Source organism: Lissotriton vulgaris, chromosome 1_1 (genome assembly GCF_964263255.1).
Source record: "Lissotriton vulgaris chromosome 1_1, aLisVul1.2, whole genome shotgun sequence".
NCBI classification, from domain to species: domain Eukaryota; kingdom Metazoa; phylum Chordata; class Amphibia; order Caudata; family Salamandridae; genus Lissotriton; species Lissotriton vulgaris.
The window spans coordinates 1,380,166,799-1,380,180,703 of record NC_141685.1 but is presented as its reverse complement, the minus strand read 5'-3'; the positions used below and the strand labels follow the sequence as shown (position 1 = coordinate 1,380,180,703).

Genomic DNA, 13,905 nt, shown 5'->3' with positions numbered 1-13,905 from the left:
GATCTCTCCTCCACAACTTCCCTTCTCTTACACTCAATTCATCCTCCACATTGTTCTATCCTTTAAAACGCCAATCTTGGATTAACTCTCCACCCCAACCATCAGATATGCCTTGCTTGACCTTCTTCAACATCATCATCTAACATTGCTGCATTCCATTCCTTCCTTGCAAAAGCTTGTTCCTCAGTGTACCTTATTACATCAACCTCCACTTCTGATTCTTCCTCACTCACCATAATAGGCATTCTTGATAAACAATCCGCCAATATATTCTTTAAACCCTTCATTTACTCAACTTCAAAATTATATTCAAGTACAGCTAAAATCCATCTCGAGATCCTTGGAGTTACGCTCCCTTCAAGTCCTTTACCACCCTTAAATAAATGTACAAGCAGATTGTGATCAGTACGGAGTTTAAACGGTAAGCCTCAAACAAAATACTTAATAATGTTTAATTCCCCAACAATACGCCAGGGCTTCTTTCTCTATCACAGAGAATGACGTCTCCGCACCCTGAAATCTCCTGGATGCAAACCCTATGACTCTTTCTTCTTCACCACTCACTTGTATCAACACAGCTCTAATACCAACAGCACTGGCATCTGTTGTAACATAAGTCTTGGCCTTAACATCAAAATGCCCGAGGCTAGGTGCAGACAAAATTCCTTCTTTGACTTCCTTAAACCTTTCTCACAGATATCGCACCATACAAAATCCACGCCCGTTTTCATTAACACACGCAAAGGTTCAACCATGTCAGTAAACCTTCTCACAAATTTTGAGCAATAGTCTGCTAAACCCAAGAAACTCTTAAGTTGGTCTTTATTCTTTGGAGTTGGGGCATCTCTGATTGCAGATACAATGCTTTTCTTTGGTATGATTCCTTCTCTAGAGATTTCATGTCCTAGATAATTCGCTATATCTTTCCTTAATTGACATTTTTCTTTCTTGATAGTCAGACCATGGTCTTGCATGCGACACAAAACATTCTCCATCACTTGGTCGTGATGTCTAAAATCTCTTCCTACAATTAATACATCATCTTGAAAACAAAGAAAATCATTTATTCCTTGGAGAACTTTCTGCATAACTCTTTGGAACACCGCTGAGGCAGATGCTAGCCCAAAAGGCATTCTATGGTAACAGAATGCTCCCAGCGGTGTTACAAACAATGTTAGATACCTTGATTCTTCGTTGAGATGGTAGGCTGCTGACATATCAATTATGCTAAACACACTACCACCACCCATTGCAGTCAGCATCTCTGAGATATTAGGTAGAGGTTGAAGATCGACCCATATATTTCTTTTTAAATCTCGTAGGTCAATGCACAAACAAATTTTCTTACCACCATCCTTTGGTGCAACGACAATGGGTGCCAACCATTCAGAGGCCTCAATGGGTTCAATTATGCCCAACTTCAACAATTTGTCAAGTTCTTCTTGTAAAGGACATCTCATTAGAAGGGGTACAGACCTTACTTTGTGGACAATAGGTGTTTCATTTTTCTTAAGTATAATCTTATGAGAAAAATACTTGAGCTTTCCTAATTCATCACAAAAAACATCAGATTTATTCTCCATTATCAATGAATCATAATTGTCAATATTGTGTACAACCATAGATTGGACTGGTTCACTAGCATTTGGATTTAAAATTATTCCCAAATCTTTTTGATGACGCCATCCTAATTAATTTGACTCTTGTTTTGTTAAATACACACGCCCGTAACTTTTCTTGTTTTCAAACTCAATCACCATCCATTTCAAACCCAATATGTCAATTGTCTTACCACCATACCCTACCGCTTTAATATCAGGAGCATCCCAATCTTTTTCATTTCCTAACGCCCCCAAAGTTTGGAAATACATTTCCTTCGACATCAAAGTATACAAATTTCCAGAGTCAATTAACATTCTTACCCCTTTGGAATCTAGGTTGATGACATAATGCAGCTTTTCTAATTTGTCAGTACTTTCTGTGACAATGGTGCAAATATCTATGTTATCACTTGACATCACGTTGCAAGCATCTGCTTGAGAAACAACGACATCATCAACACATGGAATAAACTCATGGATATCTTCACAGGAATCATCAACTTCATGAACAAAAGGCATTTTTGTCCTACAAGCTTTAGCAAGATGACTCTTCATACCAGATGTTCTACAAATAGCATTCCTCCCCATACATTTAATGCTGGAAGCAATATGACCTGGTGCACCACAATGATAACATTTGATAGGTCGTGTTCCAAAAGGCTTGCTATTCTGGGAAAATACATTACTTTTGTCAGAAACATTATTAAAAGATTTTGATTACGGCTTACTAAGTGGTTTAACCTCCTTGGTTCCATCAATATCAGCATGTATCTCTGAATCTTTAGATAATGTAGTTTTAGAACCAGACTCTTTGTTTGCAATTGAATTAGTACATTTATCCATCTCCTTAATCCAAATATCAGTGTGTTCTAAACCTTTTGCTATTTGTATGGCTTCTTCAAAAGTCGAATCTTTAATAAGTAACTTTTTTCACGTACCCTTTTATTATTCGTGCATCTCACTATTTGGTCACGTATAAGTGAGTCTGCTAGCTTTTCGAACTGACACGTCAAGGATAAGCTTCTCAAAGCAGCAACATAAGACGCGATGTCTTCATACATTTTTTGGACCCTACTGAAAAACGTATGCCTCTCAAGTACCACATTAATTTTAGTAATAAATCTTGCATCCCAATCTGCATACTCATGTCATACACATTAGTAGGATGACCATCATCATTTCATAGCGAAACTTCAGGGAGGTTCTCGTACAACCGTCGTCCCGTCCCTCTACACCTAGGTTGTGCAATATTATAGCTTGCTTACACACTGGGCGATATTTATCTGCTCCAGTGGCAAGAATATATGCTAAAAATAATTGTTTCCATTTTTTCCACGGAATGGTTGGTTCTCCAGGGGTTGGGAGAAATGAAGGAGGAGTAGATAAGCCCTGATCACCCATTTCCCAAATGGTTAATGTCCAATGTTAAAACACAATCGTTAAAAATATTGCTTTAGATGTAAAATTGTTAATTATATATACAGTAATAGGTATCAGTTAACGTAAGCTTTTTCAGTTATTGTCAGTTCACCTGCAAAATAAGTGTTAGTTACAAAAAATAAACTAACATAACAAGTTCGTGTTTGCAGGACCGCAAATACAGGTAGAACAGTTTGTGTATTTGTTCTCCTTCAGTTAGTCTAAATCACTATGTACACGTCAGTTTTATTCTCATTTGCGCTGAATGTTGTAGGATGAAAGTTTTCCGAAATACTCAAAATGGCTGCCATGTTACGCCGTTCACAGAGAATTTCTAGGGGAAATAGATACCAACGTGACGTAATGACGGGTACTAGACGTTGCCAGAAGAAAGTATCTTGAAAGGAAACATGACGACGACCGCGTTCATTAAGCCACAGTGAGTCAGATGTTTACTTTTAATTAACAGTTAGTGAGCGCAAGCAAACGGTCACCAAGCATTTAATTCCAGATAATGCCGTTAAAGATGATTAGATGCCCAGGCAAAGATTCGTAGTGAAATTTAACACACCGCGAAGAAACAATGCAAGTCAAATAATTCCAGCAAGTCAAGTTTGTTTATTTTCTACATAGAAATATCAATCTAGTCGTAACGTATGTTCAGGCTAAAGCAACTGTTTCAGCAGTTGGCTTTGTTGACCTGCTTAACACAGCAATTACAACTTTCAGATTGATTGTTTGAACCGCTTCTAGGCTTATGTAATTTCCAGTCTTTTATATATCCAATAAATTAATCAAATCCAATCACTTTTCAATGAAGTTCATTCATATAACCAATAAGTTAATCAAATTCAATCACTTTCAAGAAGTTTTTAAAGGATGTAAATAATCCACTTTTCCAAGATCATATTTAAATAAATTAGCTGAAATAAATCTGTTTACTCACGACCTGGAGGATAGTACTTTATAAAATATGAATAGTCCAAGGGTGGAGGTACCAGCATCTGCCCCTTGCGCAGAAAAGTTCATAGGTTTCCCTCGTCGCCAATGTAAATATGAGATCCAGGCAAATTGTAGAAGTAAGTTATTTATTGAAGATTAATCACAGGGACCTCCAGCTCCACCATCCACCAGCTTCTCAGCTCAGTTTCTAGTGTTTCAATCATTACATTCCAAGCTCCGTAGCAACATGTCTACATTCTAATTAAGACAACTCTACACATACTATATATGACCAACTCCTTATGGCCTCTGAGGACAATGCCAAGATTTACTTAACAATTGGTTGAGGGAAGGAAATGTCAGATGGGATTCATGAGAGGGATCAAAGACTCAGAAACTATGGGGATGCCCCATGTACCAGACCAAAAGGCATCCAGAAACTCACTGGAAACCCTGAAACTGCACGTTTACAGAATGTGATATGACATTGTCAGATACATTGGATGACATATTGATGTCAATCTAGGCCACCCAGGAAAAGATGGAGGCCAGAATTAATGTAGTTGATGTTGACAAGGGTCTTTTGAGGGAGGACTATAGTAAGCTAGCTAAGAGAAAGAAAACCAGTAAGAAGGCTACATATCCCCAAATCATCAGCACACCCTGCTTCACTTTACATTTTTACATTGGGCATATGTCACCTCTATTTCACTTGCCAGAACTGACCCTGCCAGGTCCTCCTCCTGCCCAAATAGTAATAAACTTGATGCAGATTTTGCACAACTAAATTGGACTTGTCCACATATTGGTAAATACTGGGGTTAAATATTTCTCTTTAATGCCAGACATTGAGCTTCTTCTGGACCTCCTTGTGGTGCTTCTGGGCTTTGTGTCAGCCATTCCTAAATCACTGCATGGATACACTGCCATGGTATTATTACTGCTTTAAAGGGAGATAGCGCTGCCTATAGGGCAGTAGCATCCGAATAGCTACCAAGGATTGGCTAACCAGCTTGATTTCTTGTGACTCTACTAGTGAAGTGTATGCCACCCTACAACCACCCACCTCTAGTCCAAAATACATCTGCCAAACTCTTAGGGACTAGGTTTTAACAACTGAACCAGATACCCATTCCAAGTCTCCACTGTATAAGAATGTGAGCCTCACAATATTATGCTTTGTATGCTGGATTGTTCTCCCTCACAATTCTGCATTATTATATATGTTTGCTCCGCCCCCATATGTCATGCTTTGCTTGCTGTATCTGCAGGTATTGCCTTTACTTTTGACCCTTCTAACTGTGCTACTGGATACTGAAATATATACCCATGTATGGGCCTTTGTTTGAATTTCTCTTATTTTGAAAACTGTCCAAAAAATATAGAGGTAAATAAAGTTTTTAAAAAGTTTTTTTTAAATACAAATATTATCCTACATCCTTCCTGAGAGGTGCCACAGACTCAGATAAAGGTGCTCACTGAAAGAGTCTGGTTCCCGGAATGCAGAGTGGAGCACACTGAAGGATGCAGCTACAGAAACAACATTAGGGTGGAAGGACTCAAAGGTAAAAACATAGTGACATTGCTCAAGAAATGGATTATAGAAATGTATGTTCCCTCTGAAATATCTAGGTCTTTGTTCCTTAGAAGGTGGACGGTGGACAGACAGGACAGCTATGCGTTGAGGAACGTAGTATTGGGCAGTCTATATACCTCAAATACTGATCAGCCTCTTTTTTTCAAAAACATTTCCAGACACCTGCTTCCATGGGCACAGGTCCTCGTCATCTTGGAGGGGGTACAAGTAGATTTTTTAACATTGTGTTTGATAAATCTCTGACCCCACTGACTGGCGCAGCACCTGTGAAGGTGGCAAAGACATTGGGACTTGGCTTAGTAATTGGGGACTTTTCGACATTTGCAGGCAGATGCATGGATCATGCAAACAGTTTTAATTTTTTACACTGGCTGATGATCTCCATGTTCCCCTGGATAGGTTAATGTGCTCCACTGATGTGTTCTCCACGGTTTCCCTTATGGAATATCTGGGAAGTGTGCAGTATATGTGTAGGAGGGGAAATATTGTCACAGGTGCCCAGTGGCTCCATTTCTTCTAAACACAAACAACGTACAAACTGACTTGCAGATAGTACAAGTGTATTGTCCTCGTTTACTACACACTAGATTACCCCCTACCACTGATGGGCGGGCCGACATACTTTCGGAAGCACATCCTCAAAAACAATGCTTCCTGGACCTTTTTCAAAGAAATTGATCAACACACAATCCTCAAACTTCGAATAACTTTGAAACCCTGGAACCACTTCATTGATCCACTACTTCCATCCGCTTCAAAAAAATCATAATCTCCATCCTCCCACTCTGCACATAGGGCCATATGTATCAAGCCGTTTTTGAATCGCAAAGGCCGAAATTCGCAGAATTTCGGCCGTTGCGACTCGCAAACGGCCGTATTGTACGTTTTGGAATGTATGAAACATTCCCAAAATAAGGAATTGCAAACTTGTGCGATTCCTTATTTTTCCATAGCATTTAGGGAAACTCAAATTTGCGATCCCTTAAATGCTATGTATGTAGCAATTTTAGCTTGCGAATTTTGTTTAAGAATTCGCAAGTTACCACCAACTTTCAGTTGATGGTAACTTGCAAATTCTTCCAGAAATGCACAAATTGGCATTTTTAAAGGTGGCATATGATGCACACACATGCCCATAGGGCATGTATGTGCGCCATATGCACACACATGTTCTTTTCAGGGGTGCAGCAGGGTGTCTTTGAGACACCCCTGCACCCTTGCAATAATTCTCAAATTGCGATTAGCAAATTGCGAATTCGCAATTCGAGAATTATTTTTCATTCATTCCTATGGGCCTCCTGGCCCATATGAATGCATTGGAAATTATTCCTTAATTGCGAATTCGCAAAATGCTAATTCGCAAATAAGGAAGCTTAAGGAATCGCAAATAAAAAGCGATTTTGTTCATACATACCATTTTGCATTTCCTAAATAGCGATTCCTTAAAATTCGCTATTTAGGAAATGCAAAATATTTTGATAATACACATGGCCCTAAGAATGTAAATGCATCACTTCTACAGGGCAAACTCCCTGACAGCCTACAATTGGGGCAAGTCACCCCTATCCTGAAAAAAGCAATGGCCAATCCAACCAACCTTAACAGTTGTTGTCCTATTTTCAACATGCAGACTCTGGCAAAGCTTCTTGAAAAATGAGCTCACGTCCAGCTCTGTAACCCCATTGAGCAATTCCATCATTTCGACCAATTCCAATCTGGCTTCCGCACTGGGCATAGCATGAAATCGGACCTGACACATATAGTGGACAATGCTGTAAAAATGTTGGATAAAAATCAATCATGATTTTTTATTCTCTTGGACCTATCCTCAGCATTTGAAACAGTTAAGCATGACTATCTACTTGACTTACTAGAGCACAGGATGGGTATGTCAGGGTCTGTCCTAAACTGGTTCACCTCTTTTCTTTGAAATAGAACACAAAAATTCAAAGTAAATCAGCCCCTCTCTAAGACTGCCCAGGTCACACTTGGGGTCCCACAAGGCCCCTTCCTCTCACCCTCCATCTTTAATCTACTCATGGAGCCACTAAAATAAATCCTAAGTTCATACAACATTCACTACTATTTGTATGCTGATGATATCTAACTTTATATGAAGGTCTCCGCCCCTGAAGACATCCAATCCCTTAATCCTATTCTGCAAAATACCAAAAATTGGCTGTCATACAACCACCTCAAACTTAATACAAAATAAACTGAGTTACTTTTAATTGCCCCTCCTAATAAGTTACACATTGTCGATGAATGGATGAAGCAATTAACAGCATTCAATTGCAAACCACAATTTATCGATTCAGCAAGATCACTAGAAATTACACTCGACAAAACCTTTAATATGCAGAAGTACATTAGTTCCTGTTAGAAATGGGGGTCTATAGTTGGCAATGGTTTGCACTGTTGTCCAAGTAGGGGTCCTTCTTCCCAGTCAGGGTAAGTGGGATACATTTCTAAAATAACTCCTTCTTCCCCCCTTGGTAGTTTGGCATGTACAGACAGGCTTATCTCAGAGGCAGCGTGTAAGTAAAGCTTTTGTGCATACATACAGTAACACATTGAAAATAATACAAATGGACACCACACCAGTTTAGAAAAATAAGCAATTATTTATCTAAACCAAACAAGACCAAAAATGTCAAAAATCCAACATTCAATACTGTAAAAATAGTTACTTTGCAAGATAACCTTTAAATGGCAGAAATAGCTGAAAAACACAGTTCTTCCGAGTTGGTAGCTCTGTCCGGGGCTACCCCAATGCTGAAAAGAGCAGAGTCTAACAATTCCAGCTGACCACGTGGGTACACATCAGCTAAAACATCAACAGACTCAAAAACAGTAACCTTCTCGTTGCGGCTGACACATTGGTACGAGCCGGTTAAAGCAACCGTCGTGGTTGCATTTCAAAATGGAAGCAATGCAGGTTGCAGTGCCCTCACGATGCGGTGCAGGCAGAGGCTCGGTGATGATCATTCAGACAGCGTCGGTAAGACCAAGGCTTACAGTGCAGGGTGAGACCGTGCAGGATGTGGTGCTGGCAGGTTGTGGTACAGGCGATGGAGCCGGTCGATGTTTGAGTCGAAGAGCAACGGTGTCGGTGATGCGCAGGCAGGGTGAAGTAAGGCAGGCGGAATGTGTTGCCCACAGGGTGCTTTGCAAGCAAGAGCTCGTTGAAGATTGTCAAGACGGCATCAGTGAGACCAAGGAGGCGGTGCAAAGTGCGGCGACGCCTTCTGCGGGTACTTCCGGACATGTAATCCTTCGACAGACTTGGCGACAGAGTCGGTTGCCCTTTCCTTCTGTGGTGACTTTACCAGCAGGTCAGAAGTGACTGAAGTGGGAGCAATTATGGACTCCAGCCCTTACAAGCTCTGGAAATGATAGTGGAAACACGGCCAGTAGTACAGTGAGGTGCAGGTTCATTTGGAGGCACTAACTACATCAGCTCTACTAAACATTACCATAACAGTCATATTAAGAGTGGTTTAATAATCTACAAGTTGTCCTGTTTCTTTGTTGAACTGAGACAACAACTATCCCGCAATTCCATCGGTCCCATTTAGCTAAGACAGTTCAGAGTATCATGCAATAAAAATCTGTACTAGTTTCCGCGAGTGGTCATCTCTGGCATGGCTCCATTTAAGATTTGTGACCACTTATTAGGAATATAGCACCCATTTCTAACCACTGTTTGAGTCATGAATTGCAGTCTGACCATAGCATGTGTAGAGTCTAGCCAACACGTATGTAATTAACTGCTCATGCCTTTTCAGCACTACAAATGCTCTATACAGAAATGTATTGTACTTCTCTTACTAAGTCTTAGGCAAAGGAGAATCGAAATGTAAGTAAATAACCTCCATTAATTGATTCAATGAGAAATCTGATACGCACTGTACTATGACATATATATCGAAAGTGTTGAATCCAGCAAAACTGAGATGTGACCCAATGTGCCACTGTCATATGTATATGCATAATGTTCTAAATCCACCAGAAATGAAATGTAATTAAACACTTGAGTCAAATGCTCCGGTTCCTCTGCCCAACAGAGCAATGCCATTATTTCTAAATTAATAAACTGTATGCTAAGTAGATGCTTGAGTGACAGATAACATGGCTGCAGGCATGATTGCTTCTATGACAATTAGCATGACAGACTTTATGACCATCCACATGACAGCATCTCTTATTATGTGAAAGCATGACATCTCTCACTCCTTTGATTTCAACCCCATGCATAGGCACAGAGAAAGACATGATAAAAGAACATTTCTGGTCCTTATGCACAGCACCCCACTACCCATATGGGCCAAATAACCTACAATTTCCTTCATCTGCAACTCTTCCCTATGTATGCTACCCATCTGCAAAGCGCTTCAGAGATTCACCAGGCGTAGGAAGTGTTGTATGAATGCAACTATAATGCAAGAGACCGAGTTCTATGCAGTAAGAATGCATAGCCGCTATTATGCTTTATTTTTAAATTTAAGATCTATTTTGGCTGTCGAACTGTGGAACAAAACGTATGACTTGATTGCGCTTTACAACAAAACAAGTACTAAATTAACGTTGACTCAATAGGCCATATTAAGTGCTTTAAATGTGATGTGCACTCTTAAAAGAAACCAAGACAGACACTTGACAAAAAAAATCTTTACTACGAGGCAAATCATTGCATATCCCTGTTTTAAATTGTAAATATGTAAAAAAAAATCTCGAGTGTGCTGTTCCAATAATGTCCAAACCCCCCTGTTGTAACGTATTTTGGTTTCTACAATAAAGTCCCTACGCGACCCCAGCTGCCATACTGTTCTATGTACAGCACCTCGTGTTTGAGGTTTGCCTACTACAGTAAAAATGTTTTCTGCAATGTGCCCCCTGATTCCTATTGGAGTTAAATCTGTGGTGTATCAGAGGTCTAAGGCTTTGAAAATTTTCAGGAGTAAGAGCTAATTAATATATGTGATGACATCACAGGAAGAGATGCACATGAACTTTGGCACAATGACAGCACAGGAAGTAAGACTAGTGAAATGATCTAAACAATGATATACATCACAAATTGACAGAATAACACCATCAGGTTACTAAGGTGGACTTCAGGCTTACAAAAGTAGTGGAGCAGGACTGTGAAGTGCTCAAGGCATCTCTCTAGTAGGAGCCTTCTCTTAGGTGGAATTGCTTCTAGAAATCTCTACATCTCTCAGAAGCTGCTATAGATCAGTCCTCTTATCAGAGCCATATTTAGAAATCTGCTTCTTTCCCTTCTCACCAGGTGTGACATTTAAGGGGCTGATTCCGATCCTGGAAAAACTCTGTATAAACGTGGTATGGAGCGGTTTCTCCATACAACTCGTACTTGTAAGGAGGCCCCTACAACCTAGGAAGTACGATCCGTACAAATAGACGCACTCCATATAAATTGTAAAAAAGACCATACAACTCGTATATACAAGCGATTCCGATTTCGATTGCTTTGTACGCGACGTTCCCATGTATTCCCGGCAGCAGTTTACAACCCGGCAAGATCGATTCGTACAAACGGCATGCGGTACGGCTCTTTTTTTACAAGAGCCAAAAAGTGCGGGAAAAGCCTTGTACGCCGGTAAAACAGTACGAGACAGACCCCCCGTGTACGCGTCGTACACCCCATGAATACAGGGGTACGGTGCGTATGCACAGTGCGTACGGATGACACGGAAAGTGGGGTACGGTGCGTACATACGCGATGAAGGGGTACTGGTCGTGTACGCACCGTACAAGCAACGTACCCCAAAATCGCGTATGTACGCACCGTACCCCAAAATCGCGTATGTACGCACCGTACCCCAAAATCGCGTATGTACGCACCGTACCCCATAATCGCCCGTGTACGCACCGTACCCCAAAATCGCGTATGTATGGTGTGTACATGCGCGATGTTGGGGTACAGTGCGTACATAGGTGATTTTGGGGTACCGTGTGTACATAAGCGATTTTGAGGTACGGTGCGTACATACGCGATTTTGGGGTATGGTGCGTACATACGCGATTTGGGGTACGGTGCGTACATGGGTGATTTTGGGGTACGGTGCGTACATGGGCGATTTTGGGGTATGGTGCGTACATACGTGATTTTGGGGTACAGTGCGTACACGGGCGATTTTGGGGTATGGTGCGCACATATGTGATTTTGGTGTACGCACCATACACATGCCTCGCATGTGGGGGGACCCCTGTACGCCTCATACCTCTATAAGACCCGTACCCCGGTATGAGTCATACCCCGAGAACGAGTCATACCAGGGTATGAGGCGTATAGGGGTTCGCTTCGTTGCCCGGTACGAGTCATTCCCCCTATATAGGCCATTTTCCATACAAATCGTATGCTGACAAACTGGTACGAATCGTACTTGACGGGTTGGACAGCCTTTTTACAATTTGTATGGTCTTTTTTACAAGTCCGTGTCGTACAGCTTTTCCCGATCCGATTTGTAAGGATTGGGCCGATCTGTATGTATTTTTCCCGTACAAATCGTACTACACAGTTTGGGAGGGACTTGTACAATTTGTATGGAAAAAAACTACAAATCCTATTTGTATGGAAAAAAAAATCCAGGATCGGAATCAGGCCCTTAGTCTACTGTTAGACCTCGAACGACCTCAAATGTGTGAGTCTCACTCATAATTAGTGAGACTTAAGATCTCTGCTATATCGAACGCTTAAAGAAACATACAATGGTTTACATAATGTATCATGATACAGAAGAGCTGTGAAGTTATCAAAAGGTGGTTTGTAGCTTTACAAAAGGATGTACATAACACCTTCATTTATAAATATTTGCAGGGTTCTAAAGAGCTGAACTTACAATCTGTGCTTTATCACATATAGTTAGCACCTCGGCTACATGTTTGGGCTGACTGGTGTCTTAGGTACTTAAAGAGCTAGACCAGAAATATTGTACCACCTTAGAAAGTGGTAAATGAAAATGGGCTAAAAGATCTTTGAAAGCATGTAATGATTGTGGCTGGAAATGTGACAGCATTTGTTTTACAGATCAAAAAGAAATTACAAAATAACTTACACAAAAGCAACATCACAACATATTTAAAACAGAATAGGGCACAACTCTGCTAAACAGACTGAAAACAACAACACAATCACAATAAAACACATCACAGTGCATTAATGCAGCACAGAAACACAGCAGCACAAAACACATCACCACCACAACAAAATGCCACACAACAAATGTACACAAACGTTCGTCACACGTTATCACCTCCAGTCAAAAATGCTTTTTAATTCACTCCTCTGCATTTTACAATGACAAACATCCTAATGTGGAGCGTTTTTCAAAAATACATTACTCCTGCTCATCTAAAACCAGAATGAAACTGATGCACGTTCAATAGTTTGTGAATTGAGCCTATTGTTTCTGTTTTACAGGAGACATGCCAAAATCTTGACAAATATTTGAGGGATGTATTAAATCCTTATATCATAAATGTGACGCTGGCAACAAAAATGTGCAGCGAGCTGCTATGTGGGGGCAAAGGAGCCTGTGCCAGGAAGTCATGGAATAGCAACGATTACCTGCACCTGAATCCACTGGTCTTCGAAATAAAAACAGAGGAATCTGGGAGCTATTCCGTCATTGGCCAGCCAACCGCAGAAGAGGTCCAGACACTGGCCGAGCGATTCATGTGTAACTGCTACACGGGCAATGACTGTAAGCAGGAAGCCAACCTGCAAAGTTTGACAGGACTCCCCATCTGCACTACCCAAGACATCTGCATCACCATTGGTGCTACAGAAAATCCATGATCAAAGCGCATGCCAATAGTGGGCCGTCATGCATATTTTGCAATTTAAGGAATAATTTGAACTGCTGATAAACTACTTCTCATGGCTTAGGTTCATGTTTGCTGGTTTGCATAAACTGCACCATTGTTTTGGAAGGCTAGGGGGGGAGTCTGAAACATTGAGGCATATTTCCAAGCCCGTATCGCCAGCAGAGCATCACTTTTTCTGATGCTCTGGTGGCGTAGCGCAATTCTCCATATTTACAAAGTGGTGCTAAGCCACTTAGCGTGACTTCATCCCACCTTGTAAATATGCCCCTTTCCGACAGTTGTCTGCAGCAAAGGGGCATGCAATGGGTGTTGCTGTGGGTGTTACACCACGAAACCCATTGATTTTTTACACTGCCCCATATTTACAAGACATTAATATGGTGAAACAAGGCATTCTGCAGCACACATGGAAAGAGAAAATTGCCGTTGTTGATTGTTTATTAGCTGGAGGGTGTCCTTTCCTGCACATGAACAATTGTCTCTCCAGCACAG

At 40.8% G+C, this 13,905-nt stretch overlaps 1 protein-coding gene across 1 annotated transcript in view; it reads left to right on the top strand.

The window, feature by feature from the left end:
- The window catches only part of LOC147750541 (hyaluronidase-like), a 234,813-nt gene extending 221,429 nt beyond the window's left edge, over positions 1 to 13,384 (top strand). Inside the window, exon 3 of the mRNA XM_086936554.1 lies at positions 13,007 to 13,384. Coding sequence (XP_086792680.1) covers positions 13,007 to 13,384 — 378 coding nt within the window. The remainder of the gene's footprint in view (positions 1 to 13,006) is intronic.
- The last annotated feature ends 521 nt before the right edge of the window (positions 13,385 to 13,905 follow it).